The sequence below is a fragment of the Chanos chanos genome, chromosome 6 (assembly GCF_902362185.1).
Source record: "Chanos chanos chromosome 6, fChaCha1.1, whole genome shotgun sequence".
Classification (NCBI taxonomy): Eukaryota; Metazoa; Chordata; class Actinopteri; order Gonorynchiformes; family Chanidae; genus Chanos; species Chanos chanos.
In genome coordinates, this window is record NC_044500.1 from 37,619,083 (window position 1) to 37,637,074 (window position 17,992).

Here is a 17,992-nt window from a genome sequence, read left to right on the forward strand (position 1 = left end):
AGGTTAAGTACATATAGCTGTTGTTCAACTCTAGGCTTATTGCTTTGCAATAACACATGATTTTTCTTCTCGCAGGTTATTATTGTGCAGCTTGGTGGAAAACCATTCTCCTGCACAGCTCTGACCATTGACCAGTGGCTGTGGTGTGTCTTTATTGGTGTTTCGGAGTTGCTTTGGGGTCAGGTAAGGACAAAGTCCACCAACATGGCTTCATAGAATCCAAACACAGCCCCACTCTTAACTTCTCATTCTCTATATGAGGTGTAACAGTTCATCTTATGCCAGGATCAGACTACATGATATTTTTGTCTTTGACGATGGTCACTGTGTCAGATTAGGCAATCATAGTGCCATCTTACGGTGTCTTGGCCTGGAGACTGGCAAAACTACAAGCATTGACCCTGGCCAATCATCGTATGCTGTCTTTCAAGACCTTGTGCAAGTTCATCAGGAAGAACGAATGCCGTTCTTCTCAGTGGTCTACGTCAAGGAACATGTCATGGGAGATGTCAGACTAGGCAGTAAAATACAAGAAATTCTGACATGCTAGACTTTTCGTGTCAAGTGTCGTGTTTCGTTGTGGGGTTTCCCAGACGCTACATCGCTGTTCTTAGATAATGTCACACTACAAGGGGTAAAGACGCCCATTCATCGTTCCCGACATTCATATTCAGGCCCGACGGCAGAAATTTGTCCGCGACAACAAAATCGTGCCAAAATCGGGCTGAAATCGTGCAGTCTAAACCCAGCATAATTCACAGTTAGGTTTGTACCTTGGGCCACACTTTGGTTTGTATCTCAGTTTGGATTGAAAGAAAATTGAACCAACTCAGAATTGAAGTTTTTTTCTTTCTTTTTAAACATACAAATTTAACACAAGAGGAACAAACTTAACGCAAACAGCAACAAAGCTCCTCAAAAAGGGAAAACTAATTCCTTTTATTCTGAGGTTCGTCTTTTAGAAAACGAGTGTAATAAAACTTGAGAGAACGCTTAAGCAGGTTATTTTAAGGCTCTTTGCCATCACAATGATGGGAAGAAAATAACAGCAAGATTGCCATTGTGGTAAATGACGGTAGCACCGATATACTGCCACATGGGGGATTTCGAAGAGGCAGGAGGGGTCTCAATTTAGCGAATGTCGTTCGAGCATGCCATTTCAGCAGAAAAGAAGCACGTGACAACTGCAAAATGATGACTAACCTCTCTAACCTCCCTCAGATCAATGCTTGGGTACTATGATAAAAGAAAAACAAATTTCTGCTTCGAGAACCTTAGCCATTAGATCTACTTGATGCGTTTATGTGGATTCGTGTATTCCAGTATAATTTATATTACTTATGGTCTGAGTAATGACACCATGTATTTTGCTGTTATTTAAAACCATCGCTGGGTTGACACTGTCATTAAAGCTGTTATAACTGTCCGCTCGGTCAAAGCATATATGCACCGCACGATAAGTGCAGTGAGATATGAAAAGAAAAAGAAAAGGCACACTGGTTTCAAATTATAATGAATGCTATCAAAAGCACAGAGAGTGTGGAATGTTCTCCTATTCTAGGAATATATACTGGCGTGGCACCATGTTCAGAAAATAAAAACTTCACTTACAAGTTGAAGTGAGGAGAAAAAAATCCACGATTCACTGCTCATGTACCGAAACAAACCGAGGACTACAGAACCGTGGTGTTTGGTTTCTGTACAAAACCGTTATACCCCTAATGAATGTCCTAATCTGTTCAAATGAATAATGTGCAATGCTTGCAGTCTTGTTATGTATAAAGTAATAATGAGACATACTTTGGTGTGTAAGTGTTTTCACATAAAGAGTACAAATGTGATAGCAAAAGGTTAACAGAGTTTTGAAAGAACAGTGCTGGCCTGGTTTGTATTGAATAATGAAACGCCATGGTAGAATGCACAGGCGTGGGTGATGTAGAACATCTTTAGTTCCCTCCTTATTCCTTACACGGGGGCTGGGAAGGGAAGGGGAGATGAATCTGTGTGCGACGCGAACCTGCGGGAGGTGTGTGGGAGGCAGCAGGTCGCTTGGCGCTGCCTAGGAACCATTGCCACCGTCAAAAGCAGATCCCCAATAAGAGGGTTCTGTACATCGTGGCAGTAATGAGCTCAGCTGCACATGAAAGGGACATGTCCCACATTTGCCCGCACCCTTGGGGGAATCTAAACCTCTGCACGCTACTCCCACTGCGCCTTCACAAACACACACATACACACACATGCATATTCACACGCATGCACAAACACACACACACAGCATACATCCAGTGCATGTTCATGAGACATCAATACAAAAGTGAGAAACCTGCCAAATCAAGATGTTGCAGGGGGACCAAGAACATTCAAGCTGCTTGTTCATTCAAGCCAGTGTATCACCCACAAGTCTCTCTCTACTGGCTTCTCAGCTGGTATCAGTGTGTGTGTGTGTGTGTGTGTGTGTGTGTGTGTGTGTGTGTGCGTGTTTGTGTGTGCGTGTTCATGTACACGAATGTATGTTTGTGTGTGTGAGTTCATGTGACAACTGTGGTGAATCTTAATGTGTACCACATTGTAAGTCAGTAGATTTCAGATGACACATTGTGGATTTTTCTAGATTGTAGATGATAGGCTGTCCAAATGTTTGTCAGCCCAAAACACTGAATCATGAAAGAATTGTTTGCTGTTTTTGCCAGCGCTGGTGTCTCATGATATTTAAATTATAACACGGTGCAATGCAGTTTCAATTATCTCTGTCAAATAGAGTGAGATGAGTTACAGTTAAAGTAATTTCTCCAGAAATATTTCTGCATTGGATTGCTATGTCCCTCTGTGCACACAGTGAGACCATTTTATTAGTACATTCTGCTCCTCGCAAACAAGTAAAAATGAATTAAGTGTACTCATGAATCTATTGTTCACAGAGTGACAGGCTAGAAAAAGGAGACGCTGTGCTCTCGGCCGTCTGTGTGCTGAGTCATATCTGCAGCGTTACTGCTGTCTGGGGCCCCCGTAGTTGTTTGTCTTAGTCACAACTTTAACTTTTCTCCATCCCCCACAGCTCATTTCTGCCGTCCCAACACACCGCCTGAAGTTCCTGAAGGAGGCCGGTCATGGCATCACCAAGGAGGAGATCCCCGATGAGGAGCTCACCGAGGGCGCAGACGAGATTGACCACGCTGAGATGGAGCTTCGTCGCGGCCAGATCCTGTGGTTCAGAGGTCTCAACCGCATCCAGACTCAGGTACGTCCGTCCGGGCCCAAAGAAAAAATCCCCACCCCAAAGCATTTCATCCCCACCCTCTCACGTATTTTCTCCTAGCTCTAACCACGAGGGAGGGGAAGCCCAGCCGAAAGAAGAGGACCGGAAGACTCCAGTTGAATCTTTTACTGTCTTCCTGACTCTTTATGTAGGTTTGGACCCCAGGAGATATGCGCTCTTCAGATGTTGACTGAAGGACATTTACATGAATTTATTAGAATCGCTGTATATATCCATGGATGGACTGGCTTATGTTGTTGTTGTTGTTGTTTTTAATTACTATTATCCCATTGCCTTTTCATGTTTGAATTTGTTGCTGTTGTCCAATTAGATGTTACCTGCTTACAAGGTGGATAACTTCCCCATGTGAGAGCACAAACATTCCCATCACAAAGCAGGTCTAATGGAGGTCCACATGCTGTGTCCTGGGTCAGGGCTGCTGTTTACCTGTAGTCATGCACCCTGCTGGCACTGCCGTGTCCTGTGGCCTCTTTCATGGAAAGAGAGTCTCCAGGTGACTGTGAGCTGAACAATAAACCGTTCTCTCGAGCTCCTTCCTGTAGCTGCTAGGCCCTAGGCCCTGCAAAGAAAGCACCGGTCTCTCAGGGAGGTGACGCACATTTGATCCCTGTAGCACACACATCTCTGGTCTCCAAGGAGACAAAGAGGGAAGCTAAAGCCCAAAGAGGCCCACATGCAAGGTGGCAGAGATAGCACCTGTCCCATTTACTCTCCAGAAATTTCACGCTTGCTATCCTTCTTTTTGTCATATTGACACAAAACGAGGTTTTATGTTGCTTTGTGTGTGTGTGTGTGTTTTTTTTTCCCCAAGAAGTGTGGGAGGATCCTTTTTGAATATCTATTACTTTCATGCATAGCAAAATGCTAGATATTCTTGACAATGCTGCATCTTTGTTAGCGCGCAGAGATGTGCGGTATTTATCTGTTTCTAACAGGGTAGTGTCTTTGTGGGCGACATTGTAAGAAATCAAGCTGTGCCTGGCGGAATGTGTTTTATGGAACACTATAGAAAAAAAGGATAGCCTCCCACTGAAGTGCGTGGTTATGTTTAGTGTGAATGGCCAGAGGCAACACTTTTCTCCCTTTGGGCTTCATTAACTTTATCTAGTGCAGAAAACAAAGTATGAGAGCTTAACTGATCTAGCTGTCGATGGTCGTTTTATTCAATGTTAGGATTGTTTTAGTTTCAATAGTTCACCAGGTCAAAGGGAGTTCATGCGCCTGACTCACGGCACCTTGTGGCTGTGCGTCACCCAGCCCCAGTGTGTGCGCTAGCATCCCCTTTCTCTTCACCTCACAGTGCCTTGTACTCTAACTTCAACTTTCTTTGACTGCTCTTTCCCATCCTTTACTTCACCCACTCACAGTAATAAGGTACATCATTATAGTTTGGGAGCACTAAATGTAATCAAGTATTAAATGTAAATGTTATCTAAATGTAATCGAGAAATGTATCTTAATGGTGCTTTCAATGATTGGATCATTTCTAGTTATTGCATATCATGCTTTATAAGTTCTTACTTCGTATCATGAATTTTTATGCCCACTGAACTGATGTTCATTATCTTGACTTTTACCTGTGTAAGTATAGTGCCTGGAAATACACTGACGGTTCACTAACACATAAAGATTAGGTGGGATCAGACATGGTGAATTGGTGAATGCATGGATAAAGGGCCAACTAAATGGAAAAGATATCTTGACATCTTTAATTAGTCAGTTACATTTATTTTTCCCTTATGGACGTCTTCCTCCTCATAGTAAATGACTGCACTGGTAAATGTTTGTAATATATTTTAACAAATGCTCCTTGACACTCTCAGGGAATGTTATTTTCCCAACATTAACATTTTTACTTATCGTTTGCCAAGTGTCATATTGCAATGCAACAACATATAATTCAGTTTGTTATACAAAATTTTTATCTGCTCGCAAACCTCATCTCATGATGATCTCCTGTTGAGTTATATATGTGTTATATATATATATATATATATATATATATATATATGTATAACAGGGTTTTACTGTACTTCATATACATGTTGTATGGGATTGTCACAGTCACATGTGAAAGTGCGTGTATGGGTCCACAGGTGGTTGAGCGCTTATCTGTGAATAAGTGAAATTGACAGCAAATGTGTGTCGACTGAATGTTATTATGTGTGTCAGCTGCCCTGGATTGGCTATTTCACCCCTCCCCTGTTGTTCCAGTTCCAATCCCTTGTCCCTATTTCCCAGGCTAACGCTATACTGAACACAGTGATAAAGGAACGGCTGAGCACTCAGCGCCGTCTTCAGTTCGCATTCCCGACCAGGAGAGAGGCAGATGACCGAGAGTGTGCTGCCGAACTAATTAGCTCCTTATCTGCCTCCACTCTATTTTTTTAATCCATGCGAATTTTCTAATTTTTTATTGTGCACGCATGGTTAGTCATGCACAATGAGAAAATAATTGGCACAAGAAACGATTCACACCAAACCCATCGGTGCCTTGTAGAAATAGTCCCGCTGTCTCTTTTGTGCTTCGTGTTTCCCTTTTCTGCAGACGCCTTCAGTCTTTCCTTTATCCGAAAAAAAAAAAAAAAAAGTCCTCTCCTTACAAACTTTCCTTTCCTTTTATCCTCTGTCCCCTCAAATCCCTTCCTCTGTGTCTAACTCAGAACTAACCTTTTTTTGGGGGTCTCTATCTTTCTTCAATAACATATATGTCTGCTCTAACCAGCAACTCCTTTGCCCCTGGTTTCTCTCTCCTTCTCTTTTGTCTTGGCCTCTCCCTGTTCTTTGCAGATGGACGTGGTTTATACATTCCAGTCGGGCCAAACAGCAGTGCCCGGGGCCCTGCGCCGTCAGCCCTCCGTGGTCAGCCAACACAACGACGCAAAAACTGTTTCTAGCCCCACCCATGTAGGGATTTCCTCTTCCTCCCTGTCGGCCAATTCAGCGGCGGCCGCTGGGCCGCCCGCTCCTGCTTCCTCTTCTACTGCAGGCAGTGAGTGTGCAGGTCATTTTGACCACCACATAACACATAAGCAAGCCAATGCTGCATGAGCCAATGCCAAATATCTGCATAACCCAACAGCCTCCCCTCCCACCAGCAATGCAGTGAGAACCACCTCTTCTTCACTCTGACTCCTTCTCTGTCAAACTCTCTCTCTCTCTTAATCTCTTTCTTTCTCTTTCCCCCATTCATCAACCACCCTCCCCCATGCACAGAGAATAACATGCCCCTGCATCTTTGGTTCACTCTGCATTTCTCCCTCTGCTTATATCAAGGCAATGCAATGTGTTTGATTTAGATATGAACGACCGCGCTCAGATCTGCATACATTAACCCTTGTGAGGATGAAGAACAATGAAAAATAACCACATAACACTACTAAAGTCTAATGCTCTTGGATCTTAGGAAAACTCGTGCTTAAATGTTGCATCCAAACACTCTCTCAACCATTATCTGTCCCTCCTGGGGGGAAGTGGGAGTTGAGTTATTCTGGGTGCGGTTTAATTCAGGGTCTCCCAAGGGTTAATCGCTGAGGGTTAAGTGCATTTTTATAACAGCCTCGCAGCCTTTTCCATTTCCGGGCCGCACGCACGTCCGCAGAATGAATGTGTGCTTGTATGGATGCCTAGATTTTGCGTGAATTTTCACTCTAGTTTTTTTTTTTTGTTTGTTTGGTTTTGTTTTGTTTACTTTCTGGTCAACTGTTTTGAAGCATGTGCTGTCTGAAGCTTGAGATTCTCATCTGAAGAGCTAAGAACAATGCTCAGCGTAGGGTCATGGGTCAGGCAAGTTGTGCAGTGATTTGAGCCTTTGGAGTATTCTACATGCAGGGAAAGTTTGCAATGGACCCAAAACGTGAAATGCGAAAAGGAGTCGTGCTGAGTTGGCATAATTGCCGTTTTCCTCGTAGAGGATTCGTGACCTTGCTTTTTTTTCAGCGAGGCAAAGAGATCTCCGCTATGACAAAGCTCTGCCTTTTTCCCTTGACCTGTCAGCATTCTCAGTCTGCCCAGCAACAGAGCCTACAGAGAGACGCCCACCCTCCCAAGCTTTTAGAGCTGCCACAGAGAGAGAGAGAGAGAGAGAGAGAGAGAGAGCTGGCAACTGCAACTACCACACCATCTTTGTCTTTCTCTCCCTTACTCTGTCTCACTCTTAATCTCAATCTCTCTCTCTCTTTCACTCTCTCTCTGTCTCCCCCTCTCCTTCTTCCTCTCTCCTTTCACACTCTTTCACACCCCCTCCTCTCTTTTTCACTCCTCTACTCACACTCAGTCCTTCTCTCCATCTCTTTCATTCTCTGACATAACATGGTACACTTTCTCCCTCAGTCCCTCTCACTTGCTGCTGTTCTAGCAGGAGACATGAGTCACAGTTGCCCCCCCCCCCAACCCCCCTTTTTTCTTGACTGTCTTTGTCTAGGCTAACTCAGTTGTTATCTTTTTTCTTTTGTTCTTTTTAATGAATTGTCAGTGTTTTTTTTTTTTCTTGCTCTACTGGTTTGCTTAAAGGATTTATTGATGCCTGTTGTACTATGGTAGCTCGGCAACCGAGACTGTGTTCTGAGGGATCACACAGAGAGATCAGTGAGATAGGCTAAAAGACCTTAAAGACAGAAGCATGTCTTGCTACACATTAAAACTCATCAAAATTCCCCACTCAAAAAAAGCTACTTTTTTTTTTTAAGTCTGTATTTGTTTCGTGAAATAATATGCAAATGTCAATTGTCCAGAAAAACAGTGTGAGGAAATTTATGGTTCTGTCTGTGTGTAGTCAGTGTGATGATTTTAAATTGACTCACTGAACAACTGTCGTTATCTTAAAAAAAATGCTCATTTTCAGCTTCAGGCTTTGCATTTGGCAAATAACTGTTAAAATATAGCCACTCGACATGTAAACTCACCAATCCTTTCTCTCCTTCTCATCGCCCATCTTCATGTTTTGTCTTCTCAGTCACTATCGCGCTCATTCTTTTTCTGTCATTTCTCTCTCTCAGGGATGTATTTATTCTGCCTTTGCTGGATTAAAATTTAATGATCATATAAACTCCAGGGGTAGGTGGGCTTCTACAAGGATGAAAGGCCATTTTCTGTGCGCTCAGTGAAAAATAGCCTGTAGGCTGGCACCCATGGAGCTTTACTCATACCATATAGTCATATTCAGTGTAGTCCACCACACAAACAAAGTGATCAGTTTGGGAATATTAACTATTTCTATTTCTATATTTTACCATTGAGAGAGAGATTAAGTGTATGTGCACACATACCACACATACATTGCTCTCTTGCTGTAGGCCTATGTGTGTTTGTGTGTGTGTGTGTGTTTTTTTTTTATTTTGTTTGCTTTTGTACTACGCTGTGTGTGTGTGTGTCTGTGTCTGTGTGAGTGTGTATGTGCGTGTGTGAGCAAGAAAATATCTGCATCTGGAAGAAAAAGGTATGTCTTTTTTTTCCTTCTGGCAGTCTAGAGGAAATATCTTTCCTGCTACATCACAGCTCGTGAACGTGGCCAGAATGTCTGCATGACATAAGAATGTAAACGTGGAAAATGCACTCTTGCACTGAGTAGACTGATGGTGGTGATTGGATAAGCTGGCACAGGAGACAATTTTGAAATCAATCACTTCATAGTAGTGGAATGATGGGGTTTTCTTGTCTAGAAATCTATTTCCCCCGGTATGTCCCAAAAATTTAAATCTTATTGGCCTTGTAGATTGAAACACGAGATAACTCATTTTCATTTTTCTTTCTGTTTTACTTTGGTTCTATATTCATCAAGCTATTGTAGTGTTTTGGGGTTATCTGCATCTGACTGAGTGAACTGGGTTGGCTTTCGTAACCAGCACACTTTCCTGTTAAATCATTTTCTTGAAACGACAGACATATCTCTCTGTGTCTCGTAGTGTTGTTTTTATTTCTCTCTCTCTCTCCCTCTCCCAAAAAGGGCTTTAGAACTGAGGTTTCAGCACAATTTGGGGTTCCACTTTGCATGTTAAAGGATGAGTCCATTGTAAGTAGGACCATCGGCTAGGCAGTCGGCTGACCCCAGAATAATAGTCATTCTTTCCTCATACATCAATCTGTCAAAGCTAGGACTGTGTGCCTGTCTTTCTATTTTGTCCCCTTTTCACACTGTGCCCACCTGACAAATCTGTCCTGTTCATTTTCTCACCTCTAACATATGATCGCTCTTCAGTCGTCTCCCGAGAGCTCTCCCAGCCCTTGGTTTTAATTCTGGCTGACTGCTGTCAGTTCTCTCAAGAATATTTGAAGCTTCATATGAAATACACCTTTTGAAGTACAGCCAAAGTCACTGGTAAACACTCCAGTATTAAGTGACATGAGAAATGAGGTTGTTTTCAGAAGCTATCGGTTGCTGGCACATCGCGATGATACTGTGTGTGTGTGTGTGTGTGTGTGTGTGTGTGTGTGTGCGCGCGCACGTGTGTCTGTGTGAGCATCTGTGTCTGTGTCTGTGTGTGCGTGGCCTGCAAACGTGTGTACAAGAATGAATGTATATCTCAACTCAACTGTAACTCTGTCTCAGTGTTTCAAAAGATCTTCCCAGATATCATGATGTGTTGACATGGTTGGCCTTCTCTTCCTCATCAACCCAGATATTGCCTTGCTTCTGCACGGTTGCACTTCTTAATGTACCCAGTGTGACACAAACTTTATCGGCATGTTGGCTTTAGATACTCGGTGTTTGTGATGTGTTCATCATGCCTGCAAAGTCATGTGATTGTGTTTTTTTCCCCATATGTGTTATCTTCATGCATTTGTTAAGTAGCTGTTTTTTTTTTTGTTTATTTTACTTTTTTTTGGCTTGATTGTTATGCATTTGTTTACCCTTGTGTCACTTTCTTGATTTGTGTTTTTACTCAGTTGTGGGTGCTGTTGGATCATGTCAGTCTGTATCTGTTATTTTTGTGAAGAGCTGACGTGTGACAGTTGGCAAAGACGGTGTCATCCATCATCTCTCAGCACTGACCACCTTTTGTTCCCAGCGGATAACTCCATCAGTCCACTCCTGCCTGCCTCCCCCACTCATAAACAAACCCACACAGAGTCAAGCCATGCCAGTGCAATGACACTAATTCCTCTTCTCTCTCTTTCTCTCCTTTTTTTATGCAATCTTCTCCCCTCCTCCTCTCTGCGGATACTCCTCCAACCCTACGTGCCTGCCTCGCTCCAGATTAAGGTGGTGAATGCATTCCGTAGCTCCCTTTACGAGGGTCTAGAGAAGCCAGAATCCCGAAGTTCCATCCATAACTTCATGTCCCATCCCGAATTTGTACCCCTGTCCGAGGAGGAAGCCCGGGTCCCCACGATAGAGGAGAGCAGCGTGGAGATCGAGGCACTCCCCAGTGGCTCAGGGGTCTCCTCCTCCCCTGGTGTTAGTGGGGGTGGTGACCCTCCAAACAACTCCCTCCACAACCAGGAGACCTCGGTCTGATGGTTTCTCTCATCCACCTGACCCCCACCACACCCCCACCCCACCCCCCTTCCATCACCTCCCAGCCCTAGATAGTTGTTACCAGTCCTCTTGTGGACCTGCGGAGCACTCTGCTGACACACAACTATGAGCAGGCCCACAATGGGCACAGGGTCCCCCACCCCCCCCGAATTCCTACCCTCAGCCCCTCTCGACTTGCACTGTGGCATCCACCCTCCGTAAGTACGTGCAGCTGCCGCCCATGCAATGCACGACCTAACTCACACACAACGGAGGGCAGCTCTGAGGCTATCCTTCACCTAACCTGTCACTGATATTTTATTTCTCTGATAAGATTCTCAGTATGTTGACATTATGTTTCCTGATCGTTATGCTGTAAGTTAGTTTTGCTCTGTTACTCATTGTTTTCTTCACAAAACACACATCTTCAATGTTTTTCTTTTGTTCATGTAGTAAAATCTGTAAACATTCATAGATATACATGCAAAAATGTATATGTATGTGTACATGTATATGCGGTTAATTTGTTCATTCATGGTTTGATTGTAGAGTCTGTCTTAAGGTGGCTTATGAACATATGGGCAGTGTAACTGAACAACACCACTTTCTTTTTAGAATATTTTTTGCCGTTTATTTTTTATTTTGTTTGTTAATTTTCCACAGGATGTCTTAACTAATTCAGAAACACAATAGACTTCTGCTGTAATAGATAATGTTCAGACATATGTCTGGGTCTGAATGGGTTTTTTTTTTTTTTTGGTAAGTACACAGATAGGGATGCTTCACTAAGAGTTACCACAGTGCAAAAACTCTCAAGATCTCACTCAATATCAGTGAGTTAGTGGGAGTATCTCTTGATTGCAGGGGCAGGGCATGGAAGATCATCTAACCTCATCTCCCATCCAATCAGATCTGCTGGGTATCTCTAGTCTCTTGTTAGCACTGCCTCAAAACTGAGTTAAAACTGAATGCCCCAGTAAATGCATGTTTCTTTTCCTTCCTTTTGTGCTAGGTTGTCTCGGAGAGTGGAATTACAATGTTTATCTTGGAGGGAATGGGTTTGACGAAAATATATATATATATATATATATATATATATATATATATATATATGAATGAGCATTTTTTTTCTCTCTCTAGCTTTGTTTCCAGAAAAAAAGACAGAATGAAATTGGTATGTGTGTGTGTATGTGTTTACCTTTTAATGAAAACATTTTAACCTTTTTCAAACTACTCTGTTCATTTTGGTTGTGTTCGGCGGGTTGTTCAACATGTCCATGCCCTGCAGTGTCCTATAGAGATATTCCAACCCCAATATTCATGCTGAAGGTGACAGCATAGGACATTACACATCTCTATGTGGTTTTACAGCATTGAAAAAAAAAACAAGGTTTATGCAGCACAAACCCTCTATTTAACCCCTGTGAGAGACAGAGAAAAATCTAGATCAGTACCCAGAGCTGCCAGTCTATGGTGGCTTGAACTGTTGGACATATGCTTTTGATCACCAGAGGTACAGTACTGCCATATTCAAACCTTTTTTCACATCTAGGTTGAGTACAATCCTCAAATTCACCTTTTCTACTTCCTCAGAGCCATATTTTATAGGTTGTTCTTTTATATCCCATTGTTTTTTTGTGCTTTGGCTTATAATTCTAATCAAAATAAAGACACACTAACAGTCACTGCCTAAAAATGAGATGGACCACTTCAATGTTTACGGAACAAATTTAGCTGCCTTTACCTGAGGCTGCGCTTCCCCCTACTGGCAATTTTCTTTCGCTTTAATAACATAATTGTGGGGAAACTTGCATGAATTTCTTATATATAAATTCAGTGTTTTGTTCCTTTTTTACAATTGTTCTGTATTTTTATATTTAGTACTTTTTAATATTTTGGAAATGTATAGATATAGGTGTATAGGTGGGAGAGTTTGGTGACATTACATAAATTAGTTAAATAAGCAGTAGAGTACTTGCAATTCTAGAATGAAAATATATTTCTGCCACGTTTGTAAACCACACTTGAATTGGTCAAACCCTATTCACAATCAAGTCAGATTTATAGACCACATCCCTAAACTTGTCCAAATAACATGCAGAAATAAATGACTGCCCTTTCAAGTTGGCAGAGCAAAAATTGCTATTCAGCTGTTCCAGACCAAATTAGAATTTTATAAGGCTTGTTAAATTGTGGAAATGACTTCAATTTAGTTCAAAAGAAATAGGAATACTTTGTTTTAAGTTGTCTCTTTTTTCTGATATTTTAGTAATGACAGCAAGCTCAATTTATTGTGCCGGATAGGAATTAGGTATTTAAAAGACCTTTCAGTCATAGGTGGTATTTTCTTTCATCTGAATCGAATGAAAAACTTATTTCTGCAAAGGACAGGAACTGATCCGATGATAGGAGAAAAATTAAGTCTCTCCAGCAGCACTATAGTGTGAAACAGCTTGTGTAAAAGACAGCGCTTCACTTTGTGTTGCATTCTTTTCTTGACTTTAATATCGCTTTATATGATCCATTTTTACTTAGGTATTTTTTTAACCAAATCTTAGTGAATACTCCGATAAATATGAATTCTGACAAAGGTTGCTGTTAAGTCTATAACAAGGAAGCAGTCAGTGGTCACCTAGCATAGCTTTAAGAATGTTTTGCCAAAGTGTTGTTTTGTACAATCATTATTTATCATTTTGTTCAAACACAATTTTTTTATGTGTTTGAGAGTTGATTTGTCCTTCATAAATGCTGGAAATGTCATTGAAACAATCCTTTCCTTCATTTTTCTGTACTGATCTGATTACCCGTATAAGTCCTCCAGCGAGTTGTTAAAGAAATGTGTTCTTTCTGCTCCTGACATACGTGTACATGAAAGCAAATTAGAAATGGCAGTTTGTGATGGATAAGGAATGCAACAATGGCTTAAGTTCAGCCAAAGCCATTATTTTAGTTTCTTTGTTTCCCTATTCAACTTTTGTGGCTCTGCAGAACAATTTATGTTATTGCACAAGCCTCAGTCATTTGCATTGTATAAAAAAAAGAAATACTTAAAAGTGTTGTGCGGTAACTATTGAATTTGACAGCTACTCTACTGATATTATGAAATAGCTTTCATTGGGTTAGGAGGTTGAGAAGGATACACCATAAATGTAAATAAAAAAAATACATTTTGAAACTGGAATATCACAGTTCAAATCATAACCACTTATTTTGCATATATTTACTCAAACAAGAACCTGTGTTCAATACATTTTAATTTGTATCTTACTGCAAAAGATTAAAAAAAAACAAACAAAAAAACAAAGAATATTACATTTCTGTAATTCATATGATACACAGTAATAACACTGGTGTTATTTTTGTATAAACATTATATCATCTATGTGGCATGCATGACTTATAAACAAATTGGTGGTTCAAAGCAATATGTACAACCTGGTGCGATTGTTATTTTTAGTGTCCTGTGTAGCTTAAACCACGCTGTACTTAAAAAAAAATGCATTTGGAGAAAAGCTAACTGTTCAATATATGTGTTCAGTGTTCTGCATGATTAAGTATGGAATGAGACATCCCAAATATGTACTTGTTTCCAGATGACTTTCTCTCTCATACACACAGATAAACATGCACATGCACACATGCTCAGATACATTGTATCAATATACATATGGTTCAGAAGAAACACACATCGACTAGATGCTGCATTAGAGGTCAGTACTGGAGATGCTTTAGAAGAATGCGAGAGAATGAGATATGAGTAATTTGGTGTTCCTTTTTTTTTTTTTTTTTTTTTTTTGTCAGTATGTTTCTTAATGGCATAGTGGAAAGGGCATGCTATTCCTTTTTAAATGTGTCAATATTGGCCTTATTCTCTTTGAAAACTCATTAGTATATTCCACATCCTTGGTTTCCATGTCCTGGACTCTTCTTTTCTATATATAGATCAGACTACACGTATTCACAGACGCGCTCTAACATACGGTCCCATACCATCATCACTAAGAAAGTACAGCCTTGCTCCAGCCATGTGTTTTCACCAAACAAGTTGTAACGAATGATATAAAAAAAAAGAAGTGATAAAAATGAGCGATTGTAAATAAGTTTTTCACCAGTGACTGGCCCATTTTTCCGCAACACTGAAATGACATTTAAGTGGTATTTCAAGTCTGTTTCTCCAATATCCCAGTAAAACTGAGGAAAATTCATTATCAAGGTAGGCACTCATGCTTGAGTTCCCATTTCACACTTACCCAATGTGCTGATTCACTCAATTAGCTCCCATTCCTATGGTTTCAGTGTGCTCCATCTACTCAGCTGTTAGCCCCAAGCCATCTATTTTATTCTCCTCCAGCATCAAGTTCTAGAGGAAGAGAGAGCATTGTTCTTATACAAGCCAATGAAAGAGCCACCAGCTCCATGTAAACGTGCGTTAGTCTTTGCTTGGATATTTCATTTGCTTGCGTAGATATGATACATTCTCCATTTTAAATGATCACCAGTCTGAATAGTTAATGTGTTTCACTTATTCTCTTTTGAATTAAAACATCTAAATCATTTATGCCAAAATACGATTTGGGTATTCTAACATCTCACCTATCCATATCCGGGTGGTGTTTCTTCTGACTGTTGATGACAACTGGAAACCAGTTACATGATTAATTGGTTACAGCCTTTAACACTGTCAATTAAATTATATATGGCTTTAAGAAACCAAATTTGGTGGGTTACTGTAAAGCTACTGTGTAAGGACACCCTGTCTGCTGATAGACAGAAGTTCACTGTTTACTTCCAAATTTTCTGTCAAGCCATATTTTGTGTCATTCCAGATTGGCTGTGGAGGCCTCTGTACCCTCATGTACTAGTCATCTGTTTACAGTCACTACTTTGGTGGCATTCCAAAGTGGCACACAAATGTTGTGTCTAGTGCTTTTATTATATAGCATGCTATTTTCACAATCACAAAAGTGCCATTTGACAACATGGAGTCAGCACTAAATACAGCACTGTGTCAGTTGCCTACATGGCTGAAGTCTATTCTACTATATTCTTCTTGTCTGGGGCTTACAAACACCTAGGGTTTAATGAAAGACAGTGCAATACACAATAGCAGGTAACAATTATCTATCAAACAGCATTGTAGGGACTCACAAATGAGTGCATACAAGCTGAGCATCTCTGATTCAAGGATATTTTTAATTTGTAATTCTCCAAGGTATTAACACTGAGATAAATTGTATTTGCCTTAAAATGCTGAATTTGAAATTTAAACAATGTATTCTTGAAAAAAGGAAAAGGGTCCTTGAGGTGTTTCAGGAGATGAAACACACTACTTAAACAATTTACAATTCACATTTATTTAATTTCCTTTTTGAAACTTTTTTTAAGTTAATCTCCAGGGTTCATTGATTCTTTATGCCCTAGTTTTCATTTTATTTACAGTCCAGCACCATCTGCCCAGTCTTGGCCGGATACAAAGGATCTATACTCAAGCACTGTAGTATTTAAGGGCTGCAAGGTGACACTCTGAAATTTACTTAGCATGTTGCTGTTATCAAATGTTGTTTGTCTGGTCTCTTAATGAATAAGAATATGTGTTTTGAATGATACTTTGATTAATATTTGACCCTTGAGAACAATAACATGCCTGAGAACTTGGAGCAGAATTAATCTATGCATGAGCGAGTAGACAGTTATTCATTCCTATTCATCGTTTCAACTAAATTAACACAAAGATGTCTGAGGTTGTTGGGAATACAGCTACCAACTTAATACATCTTTATTAATGGTTGTTAAAAAAGAGTTGCTTGATTAAGGCACTCTTAAGCAACAATTTATGAAATGATCATTGCTTATCTAGCTTCTGAAAACAGGCGACAAAATGTGAAGTTTGGATCATATTACTCATCTGATGAACATAAGTAAACGTAGCTGACAGACTGTTTCACTGGAGCTCATAAACAGCATCTACCGTCAATGTGTGTTTCGACTGGAGAAAGCATACACTCTCTACGCAAGTTTTTGCCCCTATTTGGTAAATATGATTAGTTACCATGCCAATATGTCAGTCCTGTTTGCTTCCAACTATGCAACAGATTTATTGGATTACATATGATAAATTATTTATTTTCAGTTCTTTAAGCAATGCTCTCTCTCTCTCCTGTTCTGTGTCTACGTATGCTTCTTTTTTGTCTCAGTGGATGTGATCATTCCCATTTTTCATTACTTTATACTAACAAAAACACAGGTGTATTATGTATGTATGTATGTATGTACGTATGTATGTATGTATGTATGTATGCGTGTGATGTGCACACACTATTATTTTTACTCTTTTGTAATATATGATCATGTGGAATGCCTTGTTCTTTATGTCCTGTCGTTTGAATTTAACAGAAAAAAAAGACTGATAATCAAGCAATTGAGGTCAAAGTTATTATATAAACTATATATATATATATATATATACATATATATATATAAAAATCTATATAAATAAAATAAAGCCATTAGGATTTGAAATACATCAAGACTGGTGAGTTCATTTCTTACAGTTATGTTTTGAAGTCAAGTAAAGTACAGTACTGTAATTTGCATGCTCTACATACAAAGACTCATGAAGACTGTAAAACATTAGTTTAGAACACGATAGGCTTTCCATTCTAAAAATACACAAGGCCAAGATATTTAGTTAGGATATGTATAAAGCTGGTCCCTGAACATAGAGTGCTCTGGTCACACATATGAGCATCTAGAAGTTCATCCAGTAATTGTCTGAAAATGTAAGAAATATCATGAAACTTGAGTTCTTTCTTTTTTTCTCTTCTTTTCTTTTCTCTGGGCTCAGCTCCAGCAAAGTGTAGATATCAGAATCATGCAAGTCAAAATGTGGAAGTTCAAAATTAATTTCTCACAATCTGGTGTTTTCAACTATATTAGCATAAAACCTCATTATAGGGTAATGACACATCCAAGCTTACAGAGCTCTTAAGATAGTGTGACGGCTCCCCTTTGCTGAATGTCCTGAAAAGTTCATTGAAATGACATCTGAATTATTGTTTTTTGTTTGTTTTTTTCCCCCCTTTTTCTTTTGGCTTCCCATGGAGTAAGACGGGCACCTGCATAGTAAAAACGGTCCAGCTGAGCCTAAGTGATTTCAGAGTGAGCAAAAAAAAAAGCGATGGAAAAAAAGGGGGGAATCGTTCCTGAAATTTGTGACCCGGAAGTCGATGAGGATCTGCTAGCGGCTAGCCAATATT

The 17,992-nt window shown here is 40.2% G+C and overlaps 1 protein-coding gene across 1 annotated transcript in view; it reads left to right on the plus strand.

Moving 5' to 3' along the window:
• The window catches only part of atp2b4 (ATPase plasma membrane Ca2+ transporting 4), a 59,845-nt gene extending 49,087 nt beyond the window's left edge, over positions 1-10,758 (plus strand). Inside the window, exons 19-22 of the mRNA XM_030778810.1 lie at positions 76-183; positions 3,059-3,241; positions 6,071-6,160; positions 10,476-10,758. Coding sequence (XP_030634670.1) covers positions 76-183; positions 3,059-3,241; positions 6,071-6,160; positions 10,476-10,736 — 642 coding nt within the window. The 3' untranslated portion in view covers positions 10,737-10,758. The remainder of the gene's footprint in view (positions 1-75; positions 184-3,058; positions 3,242-6,070; positions 6,161-10,475) is intronic.
• The last annotated feature ends 7,234 nt before the right edge of the window (positions 10,759-17,992 follow it).